This window comes from Anser brachyrhynchus (genome assembly GCF_964034855.1).
Source record: "Anser brachyrhynchus genome assembly, chromosome: 14".
Lineage (NCBI taxonomy): Eukaryota > Metazoa > Chordata > Aves > Anseriformes > Anatidae > Anser > Anser brachyrhynchus.
This window is the reverse complement of record NC_137709.1, coordinates 5,778,563-5,795,226: the sequence shown is the minus strand read 5'-3', so window position 1 is coordinate 5,795,226 and position 16,664 is coordinate 5,778,563. Positions and strand designations below refer to the sequence as shown.

Genomic DNA, 16,664 nt, shown 5'->3' with positions numbered 1-16,664 from the left:
CCGCTCACGGAGAGCGTGAGGTGACTCCGCTTACAAAGGCCAGGACTAAACTGCATTTTAAGAAGTCATGAAATTAAGCATCAAGGCTGTGGTCCTGCAGTTCCGTGCTGCAGGAAGGGAAGCATCCCTCTTTTTGGAGGGTGTAAGCAGCCCGATGCAAGGGTGGGTGAATTGTCTTAAAGCCGGTAGGTAAACATGACCTGGCAGGAGAGCCACACCTCTCGGGATGTGGTTTCACGAGCCATTTCAGCTGCTCTCCACTCGGGCTCTTGTCCAAAAGGGCATCCTCATTCCCACGTGCTTCCACGTCCTTTGCACCAGCATTCAGAACCGTGTCACCGGGATGCTCTGGCCAAAAATGGAGCCCGCAGTTAGGATGCTTCGTTTTCCAGCTGGACCAGCTCATGGATGTGGCGGGCCATGGGATGGCATGCGTGCTGGCACAGCGCGGGGAGTGCTCTGCACTTTTTGGGATAGTAAACATTTAATAAACAACCGAGGGCCTAGCAGTAAGACACCCACGTAGTCAGCATCCTCCTCCCCCAGCTGTTCATTGCCTACCCTTGAAACGTCCTGCAGCCCCCCCGCGCTGTGCCATCGCAGCATCTGTGCTGCCTCGCAGCGGAGCCGATCTGCTGAAAAAATGCTTGTGCTGAAATAATGCTGGCACGGGGCTGGCGAGCGTGTAACCGAGGCCTCATGGCTCTGCTTCGGTCCCTGCGGGTGTGAGCAAGGAGCAGCCGGGTGACCGCAGGCTGCTGCTCCGAGCAGAGGCTGCTTGGGAGCACTGCCCGGGCTGTGCTTCTGGGGCAGGTTTTCTGAGAGGAGAGGAGAGGAGAGGAGAGGAGAGGAGAGGAGAGGAGAGGAGAGGAGAGGAGAGGAGAGGAGAGGAGAGGAGAGGAGAGGAGAGGAGAGGAGAGGAGAGGAGAGGAGAGGAGAGGAGAGGAGAGGAGAGGAGAGGAGAGGAGAGGAGAGGAGAGGAGAGGAGAGGAGAGGAGAGGAGAGGAGAGGAGAGGAGAGGAGAGGAGAGGAGAGGAGAGGAGAGGAGAGGAGAGGAGAGGAGAGGAGAGGAGAGGAGAGGAGAGGAGAGGAGAGGAGAGGAGAGGAGAGGAGAGGAGAGGAGAGGAGAGGAGAGGAGAGGAGAGGAGAGGAGAGGAGAGGAGAGGAGAGGAGAGGAGAGGAGAGGAGAGGAGAGGAGAGGAGAGGAGAGGAGAGGAGAGGAGAGGAGAGGAGAGGAGAGGAGAGGAGAGGAGAGGAGAGGAGAGGAGAGGAGAGGAGAGGAGAGGAGAGGAGAGGAGAGGAGAGGAGAGGAGAGGAGAGGAGAGGAGAGGAGAGGAGAGGAGAGGAGAGGAGAGGAGAGGAGAGGAGAGGAGAGGAGAGGAGAGGAGAGGAGAGGAGAGGAGAGGAGAGGAGAGGAGAGGAGAGGAGAGGAGAGGAGAGGAGAGGAGAGGAGAGGAGAGGAGAGGAGGGTTTTCTGCACTCCTTTTCTGAAGCTGGCCAGCGTGGCTTTGTGGGAGGGGGTGTCAGCAGTATTTGATAACCCTTTCTCGTGTTTTCTTGGCGGCTGAATGAGAAAAGGGAGAAGCAGGTCTTCCTCGTCTCTTAGCAGAATGTTTTTCTTCCCAGGAATTATCCTAGCATATAAAATGAAACAAGAGACCTCAGATAGCATCAACACTTATAGCTGGTCTGTGTGTGCTATTTAATGGCAGTGTCTTGTTTTTTCTCCGGAGAGAAGGAAATGCACCCCATTAAGTGCTCATGTTACGAGCCTGCACCCCGGGGGATAAATATTTCAAATATTAATGCTGAGTAATTTTTAAAAGGTTCGGTACGAGTTTTATTTTAAGCATTCTGCAAATTATTTAAGACCACTAAAACAAAATGCAATTCAGATCAGCTCATCCCGTGATCAGTATGTGATGATTTGAAAATCTGCTTCTTCCCACAAGCACCATTGTGCATCTGATCAGGCACTGGTACAATGGGGAAATTGTAATCTGCTTCTGCGTGTCTGTAGGTAGACACGATGTACAATTTACATAGGCAGGCAGTGAGTGAAGGGAACACTTTAAATATCCTTTCACTCTAATACAGTTGTATGCATTGCAAATGAGTTACTCTTTTGGAAAAAAGAAGTAAAACCTGACTTGCATTGAAGTTCGCTGCTATTAACATAAATGGAGCCAGGGACTCCAGCCAGAACTTCTGTGATTTCCTTGATATCTCTGCGACTTAGTACAGCACTTTAACTTTTCCATATGTGTTCTCTGATTTATAACACAGCAGTACTTTATTTTGCTCTAGTAAAACTCTTTCATATGCTCAGCTGTGCCAAAAGCTTCATATGTTATTGATTAAACAAACTCCCCGTGTTCCAGGATTTGGGCTGTTGTGAGGCTGGTGGCAACTTCAGCGGAGCGATGACTGCGATGGTCATTTTTGACGGGAGCTGGGGAAGTGCCCCATCAACCAGTTATCAACCAGTTGGCCTCCAGTTTGCAGAGGGGAGCTGCTTTTCTCACCCCTACGCCCGCACCTTGCTGGTCCATCAGCTGCTCGCGGCTCGTGGTCATCTGTGGGGGGACCCGATGATGTTGTTGGCTTGTAGGGATGCTGGGAGGAGGATTAACAGGAATTTCATCTCGACTCCTTCACAGGCAATTAGCGACAGCTGCTGCTAGAGAAAGGGCGTGATGATTAACACAGTGACCTTTGCAAAGATCAGCTTGCCTTCTTGGAGGCATTCCTGTCGGATGGACTTGTGAGGGAAGCGGAGCCATTAGCGCTGCGGCACGGAGCGGAGTGCGTGGGCGCTTTGGGTTTCGGTGGAGCGAGGCTTGTGCTTCATTAATAACACAATTAGGTTGTAATAAACAGGGGTTTCCTGTTAGACTGCGAGGCATTTGCTGTGTCTCGGGTTTTTCTGTTTCTTTAAAGCACCAAGGATCGGCCTTACCAGCACCCGCAGCAACGCAGTCCTGTGCGCTCGGACATCAGCTCTTCCCTTGGGGTTGTTTCAGCTCACGGGGTTTTACTCACTGGCTTTAGCACGTGTGAGAACAAGGCGAAAGGGAAAGAAATGCACTTCTGTACCCGAGTGTGCTGTGTCCCCTTAAAAATCCTGTAGAGCTGCAATTTTTTTGAGGTTTAATGACCCCTGATTTCTGTAATGCCTTATTTTGTTCACTTTCAGCATGTTTTTATTCCCCAGTCAAATAAAAAGTATTAAAAAAAACAACAAGAACAAAGCCTTCGCTTTCCATTCGAGAGAAAATGCTTCGAAAGCTCTATTTGTGCTACGCAGGTAAATAGATCGTTGATGAATTAGCTTCACTTTGAAGAATAAAGCTGCGGTGTTGCTAATTAAGTTGTGATACGGGAGGAGAGACGTGGAAGTTTGGGGCAGTTTGGGGATGAAGGGCACTGCCAAACCAGGGGAGCACGGGACGTGGCGACGATGCACCCGCGCTGCTCGCTGCCCCATCTCCTGATGCCTCAGTGCTTGCTGCATCTTCCAGCTCTCCAGCCTTGTTTAAATTCCCAGTTTCTGTGTTTTTCCGTGGCAGCGAGTTCAGAGAGATAATACGCTTTTTCTGCATAAGCCTTTTCCTTTTATCAGTTTGAAATTAACAATATTTGAATCAAATGGCCGCTTATTCCTGTATTTTGAGACAAGAAGAATAGAAGTCTGTGATATATTTTCATTATATCACTCCATTTTGTGTGCTTTTCATCATGAGCCGTATTATGCCCATTGCTAGATGAATAATCTCATATATTTTCTTTCCTCACAGAGCAGGGCTTTTTCAGCCCTTTGATCATTTTCATCACCCTCTTCTAAAGCCCCTTTTAAGTCTGTAATAATACTCTTTTTCAGATGAGGTGAAGACTATTCTGGGATTAGGCAGCATCATTTTAATAATGTTATAATCTTCGTACTATTATTTTCCGTCCCGTTCACCAAGCAGACCAACATCTCTGCCTCCGTCGCCATCCCCTTTTCCCCTTGGATTGCCGCAGAGCAGCACCAAGACACTCTGATGCTCTGGTCTCCTTCCGAGTTAAAGTTGTTAATTAAGAACCCTGTGAAGAATACATTGATTCCCCTCTCCTCCTTGATTAATATTTATCAATCAGCTTTGGTGTCAATTTGCCATTCCGTTGCCTTTGCTCCTGGTCACTTGGTTGGTCTTGGGCTTTGACAAACTTATCTCTGTGTCACCTCTATATTTTGCTACCTTGCAAATTCATCTCTTTTTCCAGATCCTTACTAAGTCTATGAGACAGTGGTTTTAATGCCAAACCCTATGGCCTCCTCTTGAACCTTGTGCTATGATGAAAATTTACTGTTTAATACTGTGTTCTTTCTCTTTTGATCAACGGCAGTATTTGCCATCTTTCCTTCTCCCCCTTCGCTGTTTTACAGCAAAACAAGTTGCCATCTGATGGGTCTGCCTCGTTAAATCCCTCGGACAGGTTGATAAACTCCCAGACAAATGCAGGACTGGTTTCTTCTGCAGAAGCTGATGCTGGCTTATGCCTTCTGGGGATTTCCTCCTTGTCACTGCTTTTGTTTGTGGCGTGGCAAAACCCCGGGGGACCCGTGCTGATCAGGGAGCGTTTTGTCTCCTTCAGCATGGCTCACCCACGGAGCTGGGCTGCGGGAGCAGTGCCCGAAATCTGCTCTGCTGGTGCCCGAGAGCAGTCTGATGGCTTCTGGTACCTCCCCGGCCATCTGACATGGTGTAGGCACAGGTGATGGGCCCGTCCCTGGTGGTTTGTTAGTGCTGAATTTCTGTATTTTGCTCTTGGTGGCTGCATCCCCCCCGGGGCTCCACAGGCAGCGCCAGGGCTTTGTGCATTTTAGAAACTCAGGTTTTCTTTCATCCCATACTGTGTTTTTGATCACCTCTTTGGCCATCCCTGCCCACTGCGGTGACTCTGGCTTTCCCCATCAGTGACCGTGGCAGCACCATCACGCACGACACATTTGCTTTGAGCTGGGGACCCCTGTGCTGCCTCCTTTCTTCCCCCTCCCCTGCCCTGCCTGCCTCTCTCTGCACCTACAGCTGTTTTCCCAGTTATAATGAGCTTTCTAGTGCTGCTAAGGACTCTGCTTCCTATGGTACTTTATGTCTTGGTGTTAACCACAAATTGTAACAATGCTAATGGAAAATGAATAAAGAAACTTGAAGTGTATTTTTATAAGCAGTGGCTAGAAAATATCTGTTGTGACTCAGTACCCCTGTGGTTTGGTGCAGTGATGTTCTGTCAGATAATGTTTGTTGAGGAAAGCAAGTAAAGCACCTGCATTTGCTGCGTGACAATGCTGGCATGCTCTTTCTGATTACCACGATGAAGCCAGGACCTGTCTGCCTGCCCTGCCAGGGATGGGCAGGGCTATGGCAGCACTGAGCAGCCACGGAGCTTGGCAGAAAGCCTGCCTGGGACCCCGGGCTGTTTGCAACCATGGGAGCCTTCTGGGATGCTCATCCTGCCCTTCCTGGTTCCACCTGGCAGATACAGCTCCCAGAAATCTGGCCCCGACGGTGTTTGATTTGTCCCAGCAGGTGCATATATCCTAAGCTGTCAAAGTATTTATGGTTTTAAAAGACGAGCTTGAGGCTGCAAATATCAGCCTGCCGGCCCATGGAGCAGGAGGCCTCTCTCTGCAAGTGGGATTTCAACACCTTGCTCATCATGCACGAGCACAGCTGGTGTTTCTTAAGACCTGAAGGACAAGACCTGCTCGATCTCATCCTGCCCAGCAGGGGCAGAGACTTTTGGGGGTGTTTTGGCTGCTGAGCCCTCCTATCTTTTTCCTTCCCTGCTACTAAACTAAGTTTTTCTACCGTCTCTATTTGTGGGCTGTCACAGCTGTCACCTGCAGCTCCACACAGCCCAGCAGTCCCTGCCTTGCGGCTGCTGGGGTTGCTTTGGGATTCTGTTGATGACACGTCTCTAAAGTTGGTTTCTTCCTTCCACAGCCAAACAAGCAAATGGCAAAATTTAGCTTTTGATTGTATGAAATGTTTGTGGTGGAGTTATTGCTGATGGCTGGGTAGCCGTGCAAGGGCTGTCGCAGCTGTGTGCCGCAGCAGGACCAGCCTTTTGCACATCTCAGCAGCTGAACCGAATTCACCGATGCGGCGCAGTCACTCCTGATACCCGTTTTAACGGTCCGGTGAAATTCCATTAGCAAACACGTAACGAATGTTGCGATTCAATCAGGGCAGTCCAGAGCGTGATGTGTGGAGCGGTGCCAGCATTATATAAATCATTAAACATCGAAATGTAAAATCGACGATCATCACCTGGGGCCGAGGGCGCCTGCACCTCGCTCCGGACGAGGTTGGGATGCTCGCTGTGCTCGATAATGTCTACAGAGAAAGTTTAGCTTTCTGCTCTCACTCCGCCTGTGTTGTGACTGACTGCGCTTGCTTTTGGCTGCTTTGCCCCTGGAAACTCTGGTGTTTGTGTTGATCGCAGCAGAAGGGTCAAAATGCGCCGTTGCGCTCTCGAAGCCAAGATTTTATAAACAGATTAGAGGCCTGGGAGTTGTTTTTAGTTTTTAAGCAAAGTCTCTCAAAAGCCTTCCTAATGAGAGGCAAATCCAGCTAGCAGAGGCGGTGCGCTGGCTTCGGGGCAGGCTGAGCGGGAGGTAGGGAGCTGCCCGTCGCAGCCCTGCCGGCAGAGGTTATCTGCACACAACAAAAGCACGGGCAAGTGCTCCTGAAATGTGGGCGTACGGAGAACGTGCCACCCGCTCCCCGGGAAGCTGAACGCCATTTGAGAGACAGAACACAGGATTATAGGACTCCTGACTATATATATGTGTGTCCACATGGATGAATGACCGTGAGATTTCAGAGTGGGGGCTTTGTCGGCATTGGCCTGATTTTGTGCCCATCTGCTGTTTTAGGCTGAGATTAGGTCTTTTGCTTTGACTCAAAAACTGGAAGTGGACAAGCAGGGTGGATGCGGGCATCCCAGCCCTTCCCTCCGCTGGCAAACCCGCTTCGCCTCATTGTCACTTCAGTGAGAGCAAAGCCACAACATTCTTCTCTCCCTTTGTGCTAAGCAAGTGCCTCTGGGATGGACTGAAACCTTTGAGAAGCCCACAGCAGATCAGCTGGGGGCCCCCCCGCATCAAAAACAAACCTTGGCAGCTGCTGCCGGGCACAGATGGGGAGAGATAACGGAGCCGAGGGAGGAGCCGATGCTTGGTCAGCGTGATGCTCGGTCGCACGATGCTCGGCCGGTGTGAGGCTCCGTTGGCCTGATGCTCAGCCAGACTCCCAGCTCTGTCCTGCAGGCTCCCGCCTAACACTGAATTTCTATCTTTATTAAAGCAGTGTATTTGAAGCCCGAAGCAATGTGTTATCTCTCAGGAAAACACAAGATGAGTCTTTTTTTTAATACAGTTACAGCGAGGAGTTTCTGTCCCGCAACACTTGTTGTCAGGATATTTTAAGAGCTCTGCCCTGTTGTGCTGGGAGGGACTACAGTAAATACAGAGACAGTGAGCCTTGCTGCTTGGAAAGGTCAGGAAAGGCTCTGTGCTGAACTGCCACTACCTGAAAGATTTGTTCAGCCTAATTAGCAGCAAATCGCTTCTGCGTCCAGCCTGGCTTGCAGATGTGGGAGCCGGCTTCGCCCCTGCCCCCTGCTGCCCTCGGTGGTTTTTCAGGGCCCTCCCTGGGTTAGCAGTCGAGGGGCATGCAAGGAAAGCAGGCTTGTATCTTAGTGTCATCGCAGCCTCACGAGTGTGAAACGGCGTTACTGGAAAATCGTGAGGAGCTGCACGCCCATCTCGGGCTTTGTCTCAGGCCGTTCAAGCCGTCACCGTAACTGGTCACGATCGATCAGCTTTTAAATTTCATGAAATTTTAATTAAAGAATGGAAAGCCTACTAAGACATCATAGGACAAGAGCACTGGAAACAAATACAATTTCACTTCCAACCATTAGCCGGAAAAGCAGCAAACGGTTGACTGCACATCACCATCGCAGCCTAATGAAAAGTACAGCTCTTGGCTTCAGCGGGCAGGTCATTAGTGCCTGAATAATCAGTGACATTTCCCTTCTCGGTCTGACACAAACGAAGTGCAGTGCCCTGGAAAAAGCCATTAAGCACAAAGCCCTGCGTTCTGCTCCAGGTACTGCAGAACGAGGCCTGATGCCTGCAGCGGGGACTCGCTCGCAGCCGCACAGCCCTAACCCTAAACCCAGGTGCGCCGAGATCCCGAGGCTTGGTGCTGCCACGTGTGATTCTGCCCTTGCTCCCTGCCACAACACAAAGCGAGGTTTGCTCCTCATAGATGCAGCTACTAAAAGATATGTGCGTGAAAACCTCTCATCTGGACAATGTGGGAGCTTAGAGGTAAATGCTTACATCTGAGAGCTAGCACCAGGTAAAGAGCGCGTTCATCGTGCGGTGAATTTAAAGCCTGACGCCCTCCTGTGAATTCCTGTGGAAGCCCCTGGTGCTGGGTGTTAACCTGTGTTTCTACAAACCTTCCAGCGACTTAGAAAATAATGCAGAAAGGCCCGAAGGTTGACAGGAGACCCGGTGCCTTGCGTGGCCTTGCTGCGTGGGGCGAGGCAGTGAGTCCCCAAGGTTGTCTGGGGGGAAGGGACCCCATGGGGGGCGTTTGTTGTAGGCAAAAGCATTAGAGAGCGCTTGACTCAGAACGTTGTTGTCTTGGAAACTCTGTGCTTTGGAGCTGCGTATTGTTTGATCTTCAAAACACACTTTTTTTATTTGCTTATGGACCCCAAAATAGAAAATGTTGATGCAGTCAGTGTATCTTTTTTCAATGGCTCTGGTTTATATTTAGCCCCATGCTGGAAGCTCCGGTGCAGTATTTTTGGTCGTGTTAGCTGTCCTGGCAGTGTTTGGGCTGCGGGTCTAATATTCGGTGGATAAACATGTTTTGGTGTAGTTCTGTGAGCTATAACCTTACTGAAAACACACGAACAACCACAGATAAATGTGTGTGTTTACTAAGTACACAAGTCTCATTAATAATGTGGTAAAAGTGACCCAGGAAAGTTCATTAATCGGTAACCAATTCCACTCGCAGCCATTGTACAGTTGGTTCCGGCTGAAGGCACTCAGTAGTTTTGTTGTTTAAAAAGGGCGTGCCGATAAGATGTTGTCTTGAAACAAAATCTTTATTGCCCTATCAAAAGTTACTTGTTTATTTATATTATGTTATTATGCTTCTTTAAGGTGTGTATCCGAACACTTGAATTTATACAAGCACCCCAGCCACTATTGCCACATGATATTCTGTATTTTGGTTCGCTTAGGGGAGGTACAGTGACCATAATTAGTTTTGTCCTTTAGGATCCCTTTGGGACTCTGCTCCGAGGCAGTGCTGGCAGGTCCCCACGGGACTGGGCACCGGGCTTTTTGTGTCCAGCTCTGCTCCTTAGGCAGTTCTCCCCGTCCAGCCATGCTACAAAACCCAGGTCGTTTTCCTGCTGGCATCACCAGCTGTTCACACGTGCCATGGGAGGGATGCCGCTGCTCAAAGCCATGGCATCTTCTCGTCACGCTTGCTTGCGTTTGCCCCCCACATGGCAAGGAACTTGATGGTGGGAGAAGGACCGGGCCTACATGCGTGCACTAGACATGGACCTCGTCTGTCCAGCCCCTGTCAGGCCATGGTACTGCATCCTTCTGCTTCCTGGGCAGCTCAGTAAAGTGAAAGGCATTTTTGGCTGGTTTTCTGTCTGCAGAAGACCACTGGGGTCTGCCTCAGCAGCCTGAGGCGGGTGTTCCTGGGGGGCTGTGGCCGTGCAGCATCCCCCTTGCCAGTACTTCTCCCCCCATCACTTGGTGTTGTGCAGGCCCTCGCCTGCTTCCAGCCCGCAGCACTGAGCCACGGCGCCCTGCGGGGTTTTGGGGCACCGAGTGCTTCTTTCACCATAAAAGAGGACAGCAAGCACGTTCTCTCTCACCACAGGCAGAATATGTATTCAGAGCTTGCATGAAGACGGGGAGGGCTGAATGAAAACCTGTGGGGTTTCTGTGGGCACGGGAGCAGCTGTCTGTCTGTCCACACTGTGGACAAGACCTCTCAGTATGCCAGGAGCTGCGTGCGCCTGCCATTCCTGCGGTCAGGAGCATCGCTTCCACAGCCGCTACAACCAAGCACTTTTAAAAGCCTCTCGAGCCAGCCTTGGTGGCTTGTTCTCCCTGGAGATGCCCCGTGCCATCTGGAGAAGGGCCCTGCGATGCCGCTGCCCTCGCCCCAGTTATTCATGCCGGGCCATCTGCAGCAGCCGCGTCTGTGGCACAGCTGAGCACGTGGTGCCGGCTCCCTCCCCGCGAGCCCAAGGTTTGGCTTCTGCTCACCCTGCTGATAAACTGCCCTTTGAAGCAGGCCTTGCGAGGGAATTTTAGGGTCTTTTCTGTGGCAAGGAAAGCATGGGGATGCGGTGCTGTGTGGCCACGGCCCTATCTGCCACAGCTTCAGGGTTGGTGTGCGGAGGTCCCCAGTTGTGTCCTCTCTTGGAGACCGGCTCTCATCTCGTGCCCAAAGCTTTTGCTCTTAAACTCTTATTTTTGCACCACAAGGGAACCCAAGCAAGGTGCAAGGCAATTGAAAATATTTATATTCCTTGTTTTTATCATGGTTTTACCAGGTCAGCGACACCAGTACTTCCAGTTCTTTTTCACTTGACTCCTGGTCCCCACTGCTCGCTCCAGCAGTTGCCTTCTCACACGCCCAAAGTGCTGGAGCTGCAGAGGGGCACAGTATTGCTCTTAAAATTAATGCCAGCAGCGTGTGTAGCAAAGAAGAACTAACTTGCAGCATATTTTTTGCTGCATGCTTTGGTCACATAGCATCAGGTCATAGTTCTATATGACCCAGGAACTGAACTTAAAGAGAAAAACAGAAATAGTTTTTTCATTGTGGTTCTGTAACTTCGTGAAGGTAGGGAAGGGATGAATGCTTTCGCTTTTGCAGCTTGAAACCCTTCAGAGCACAGAGGAGAAAACTCTTCTCTTTCTCATCCGCAGGCGACGTTGTGGATATCTACCAGCGGGAGTTTCTGGCTCTCCGGGACCGACTGCATGCAGCCGAGCAGGAGAGCCTGAAGCGCTCGAAGGAGCTGAACCTGGTCCTGGAGGAGATCAAGCGAGCCATCTCGGAGAAGCAGGCCCTGCGGGATATCAACCGGACCTGGAGCAGCTTATCTGGTGAATAACAGGAGCTGAGGATCTCGGGATGTTTGGAAGGTTGCTAGAGAGAAGGTAGAGAGGTGCGCGTGCGTGCAGGGCTGCAGGTAGGACGGTGCTCTTCTCCCTCCTGGCACCAGCAAATTGTGGGGCTCAGAGGGCTTGATATGTTCTTTATTTTTATTATCTAATGCAATGGACTTGGGAACTCTTAAACTCCTGTTTAATTACAGGTGCATATGCATCATTAAACATTGAGATTTGCCTCTGCCAGTGATTTTTGCCAACTTGCTTGCTTATAGTTCTTTTTTTTTTTTCTTGCAAGTCATACATACCGTTTCCTATGGCTGTACTGAATCCATATGGAAAATGGGTATCTGAAGACAGGGGAGAGGAAGGAGTTAGACTGGCTGAGCACCCCTTGCCAATTTATTTGTTCATTTTTTTTAAGTTGCTCAGTTGAAGAAAATTGGATCTCTCCAGAAAGATCTGATTTGGCCTTCAGTTGATCTTCATTCTCCCCCTTTCTTCCCAAATATTTTGGGACTTCTCTAAGGCTCTCATGGCTCCAGCTGAACTTTAATTGGGTTTGCGGTAGTGTGTTAAAGGTTGGCCTGATTTTTTTATAACCCAGCAGTAGTCTCGGGTGGCCAGGCTGCTCTAAAAAGGCTGTTTGCCTTGCAGTCTCTTCCTACATGCGGTTCCTTGCGTATTGATTCCCTTTTCCTTTTTAAGACGAAACCAAGTTAAAACTGTGGAATATCACCAACAAGAATGTGCTGCACCTTCCCACCATCTTCCATCATTTGCCACATTTGCTGTCAAAGGAGAACAGTCTGCAGCCAGCCGTGCATGTGGGACAGGGGCGCACTGGAGGTAAATGGGAATTAGTGCTGCTTCTGGTGCTCCTCCTCTCAGCTGGTGCCTGTCCCTGCCCTTTCCTCCGGGCCTGGCTGCGGTGCGGAGCTGAGCAGGACTGGAAGAACGGCTGCATGCATCATGCAAGCTTCCTTGGTGCAGCGGCACATGGGGTGGGTAAGCCATGTAGCCTCTGCGAGCCAGGATGTCTGGAGGATGTCTGTGCTCTTGAAATGTTCTCGGTGCTTCTCTCGGACGTTTTTTGCTGCTTTCCATCTCCAGAGCGCTCTGGGCTTTGCCTATAAGGTGGTCAGATGAGAGCACAGTTTGCAGTGCATTTTGTGGAGACTCTAACCTGTCTTAGGAGACAAATCCCACCTGGAGTAGGACTTTGGTTCCCAGACAATTCACCCCCCCACTCCCAAATCCCAACACAAAGCCAAGCAGCCAACTGATCCCTCCTAAACTGAGGTGCTTCTGGCCATGGGAGGGGGTTGGAGAACAAGGGTGGTCTTGAAGTTACCATCATGGGCTGGAAGGACCCTTGGGAGGGGAGGGATTTGGGGCATTTCTTAAGGCATCGGTCTTTGGGGGAGAAAAGAAGGAATCTCTGATTCCTTTCTATTTTTCATAAAGCAGTACAAAACCAAGATTGCTGGCTGAATGGGCTCACCCCGAGTTAGGCATAACTAGGGTGCTCATGGCCGTGAACACCTTGACACTCCCATGCCCCACGTTTCCAAAATCAAGCCTCAGCAAGGCTGCTGGTGCAGGAGAGCCCTTGGCCAACCACCCCTGCAGGTGCTTGCAGAGGTCGGGCAGTGCGTGGACAGCAGGTCCCGGCTGTCCTGGAAGCATCTGGCCGCAATGGGTGCCCTGCCAGCCGGGAGCACTGGGGTGCTGCTGGTCAGTACTGGGCTGGCACACTGGAGTATGGAAGTCCCACACAGCCCAGGCACCCACCAACCTGCTGAGCACCTTTGGGTTTTAATGATGGAGCAGGGCACCAAGCAGGAGAACCACGAGGCGGTCATGGGGACTGCGAGAAACGTCTTGTCCCAGCACACCCCCTCTCTAAAATCTCTTCTTGGCCCTGGGCAGTGTCCGTCGTGATGGGAATCCCCAGCGTGAAGCGGGAGGTGCACTCCTACCTGACAGACACCCTCAGCTCCCTCATCTCCGAGCTCACGCAGCAGGAGAAGGAGGACTCGGTCATCGTCGTCCTCATCGCTGAGGTAAGACGGAGCTGGGCCTGTTGATCCCTCTTCCCTGGCCCCGTCCCACCCGGGCCTGCCAGACTGGGTGCCAAACGGGACGGCTGCATGCCCGGAGGCTAGGTCTTGCCACTGGCCAGGGCAGATAGGGCCAGCCTTGGGCTGCTGTCCCACCAGGATCATTGGGTGCATCCCACCTAAAATGAAGCCCTGGTTCAGGCAGGGAAGGTCAGGGCACGAGCAGGAAAATGCCTCACGTCGGCAGCTGCCAGTGTGGCACGTGCTTTGATCTGGTCTAAATCATGCTGCCTCTTGCAGGGTGCTGGAGTGGTTGTTCCCAAAACAAGCTGGAGTGGCCCCATGGCCACATCTCAGGGGTTCTCAGCAGCAGCTTGGTTTCTCAGCCGTACCTCTGAAATAGCTCTAACACCTCTCTCCAGACCCAAGAGCCCACTTATTTGGGGCTGAGACTAATACACTGCTTTGTACGCCTGTCTGGAGCCCAGGATCAGTTGCTGAATCCAGAGGCTAAAAAGCCTTGATACATTAATCCACAAGAGCTGCTTTTATCTACGGGGTTAGATGGTTATTTTTCTCCATGGCTTTCCCCTCAGGATTATTTTTGTGAGCCTGAAATGCATTTGTCTTAATTTCCAGAAATCCAGTGAGGATGATAAACCTCAGTGGCGTGTTACTGGGAGCGGAACAAAGATAAACGCCTGCTTTTGCAGCCTCTTTACCCGTGATTTGACATTTAGAGTCGCGTTTGGCTGTCGGGTCCCTGGCTGGTATTTCCATAACAGAGCTTGAGCCTTGTTTGTCCCCTCGAGAAAACCCTCCCTTGTCACCGTTGCAGCGTGGAGGCGCTGGCCTTGGCTGGTGACACGCGTCCCCACATCACACGTGTCACCTCCACCCAGTGCCGGGGCAGCAGCAGCCGACCCCAGCTTCTTCACTGCTGCGTCTGCAGATCCGCCCGGACCCGCGGTCCTGGTCCCGTGATCGATGCAACCTCCCAGAACAATACAGCCGCCAGGAAACGCGCGCGTTTCTGCTCCTGGGTCTCCTGCCCTTTGTTCTTGGGTTTGTTTTCCCGGTCACCCTGCAAATGTTTTCTGTCCCGTGCAGATAGCGCCTCGCAGCGCTGCCGACCTTTGCCTCCAAACCACCGCAGGCTGCGGGGTGGGTTGTGGGAACAAGCTGTTGGGTTAGGACGAAAAGTGTTGAAACGAACTTGAAATGAAAATGCGAGCATGTAAATAACCCGCTGTTTTTCACAAGAGGGGTGGAGATCCTCTTCTGCCGAGAGTATTGTTTGGGTGAAAGCCAGCGTGTATTAAAAAAGAAGCAAATAGCCCAGCGGTTAACACTTCGTGCAAACACCGGAGGGGCAGAAGCACCAGGAGGGCAGGGGGGATGATGCACAGGGTCTTGTATTTTCTGGTGTGGTTTGGCTCTGTGGTGGATTGGGCTAATTCTGGCTCCAAAGGAGGACTCCTAGGAGTCCGTCAGAGCATTAAAAGGGAAAAAAGGAGACACACAGATAAAGGATGGTGACACCTGAGGTGCTGACGGTATGCCTGGGGAATATTCCAGGTGATTTCTAAAACACGGAGCAGGACAGGCTGAGGCTGACTGATCTAACACTGTATAACTTTTGTTTTCAGACAGATGCGCAGTACACAGCTGGAGTGGCAGAAAATATCAAAAACTTGTAAGCATTTCTGAATGACTACGCTGGTATGGTCTGTGCCTGCCGTGGGGCAGCTTCTTTAAGGAGAAAATACATGCTTTTTGCATCCCTTTTGTATCGCTGTTGTTGTTTGCTTTGTTTTCTCTTCTGGACTGCCTTCGCTTTTGCTGCTTCCAGTTCTGCTTGTTCCAAAATGTGTCCCATATGTAGCTTCCAGTAGGCTGCTTTGTGCTTGCAGTATTTAACACACATGGCCGTGCCATTCCATTTTGCTCTTTCTGTGCTGTGGCGTCGTGAGAAGATGGATTATTTAGATTTACAGTAATCCTGGCAATTGTTTCCATGCCTTGTGCAGCCCTCTACCTGCTCTGCAGAGTCAGAGCAACTGGGCAGTGTGGTGAGCACATCCAAATGCTAGCGCATTTTAGTTTGCTTAGTTTGCTTTCAAAAATCCATGTTTGGTTTTTCTTCCCGCTCCAGCCTGTTTGTTTTTCCCATGCGCTAGGCGACAGTAACATTTTTCCCTCGCGCTAGCTGCGATTCACATCCCAGAGCCTCCGTGGCTTTCGCAGCGCCGTCGTTGCTTCGTCTGGGGCTGCTTTGGGCAGCAGCCGGCGGTGAATCATTAACCGTGAGCCAGGCCAGGCATTGCCAGCATCAGACCTCAGAGGCAAAGGAAAAAACGGTGAGCGAAGAGGCTCTGCCTGCAGTCCAGCTCCTGCGATTGCGTGTTTCCAAAGGATCGCAGGAACCATAACATAAGCAGGAGGCTCCGAAGGGCAGCGCATCCTACCAGCGCCCGTCCCCGAGCCAATGATGGGCGAGGGGCTGGGACAAGCGAAGGGTTGTGCGCTGGGCACCGGGAGCAGAGCTGAAACAGAGCCCTCCATCTTGCTGTGCAGAAGCTGGCAGAGCTCCCTCCTCCTGCCTGCTGGCTGCGGGACGCACTTAGCGGGGATAATGGGCTGATTGTCTGCTGCAGCCTGATGAAATTACTGGGCGCTGCTGCAGCGAGTGCTCTGCGGAGATGGCCTGCGACTTTAATTGGCTTAATGATTTTATTTCTCTCCCCACCGCTGTTGGCTTACATTATTTTCCTTCCAAATTGAACCGAGGTGGTGTGGGGACAGGGTGGGCCGAGCTCGTGTTGCAGGAGGGGGAAAGCAGCCGCTGCCTCGCTGCAGGTTTTGTCAGCTTCTGTTTCGCTGCTGCGTGAGGAGGGGAAGGTTCGAAAATAGTTGGAAGTCTTGCCAGTTCCAGGAGGGAATAAGGAAGGGAAAAATAAGTGAGAAGTTTTTGGCATTCTCGCTGCTTTGTCTCCCTCTGCCACATCTCCCATCCTCCAGGCTCTGCACAAACAAAGGAAATCAACCTTGCACCAAATGTTCTCAAAAAGGGCAGTATAAAAATAACTGCTTTTCCTGCTTATCTCTGGCAGTTGCAGTAATCTCTGGGTATTGCTTGCAGCTCTTGTGTAGGTACATATTTTTCAGACAAATGAGGTTTTTTTTTTTTGTTTGGGTTTGACCCCTTAAAGGCTTCTTAACCACATTACAGGGAAAATATATGCTGATATTACCAGCATAAGGGATCTAGGTAGAACTCCTGCTGGCTGTCCTAACTACAGCACAGCGCGGTGCTTTAAGGAACTTATCAGAAAGGCATAACATAATCTCTGCAAAATGGCTTTTAATTACTAACA

The 16,664-nt window shown here is 51.0% G+C and overlaps 1 protein-coding gene across 1 annotated transcript in view; it reads left to right on the top strand.

The window, feature by feature from the left end:
• Positions 1 to 16,664, top strand: part of MGAT4B (alpha-1,3-mannosyl-glycoprotein 4-beta-N-acetylglucosaminyltransferase B) — a 44,919-nt gene that overhangs the window by 19,064 nt on the left and 9,191 nt on the right. Inside the window, exons 2-5 of the mRNA XM_080554900.1 lie at positions 11,039 to 11,218; positions 11,933 to 12,073; positions 13,157 to 13,290; positions 14,937 to 14,983. Coding sequence (XP_080411026.1) covers positions 11,039 to 11,218; positions 11,933 to 12,073; positions 13,157 to 13,290; positions 14,937 to 14,983 — 502 coding nt within the window. The remainder of the gene's footprint in view (positions 1 to 11,038; positions 11,219 to 11,932; positions 12,074 to 13,156; positions 13,291 to 14,936; positions 14,984 to 16,664) is intronic.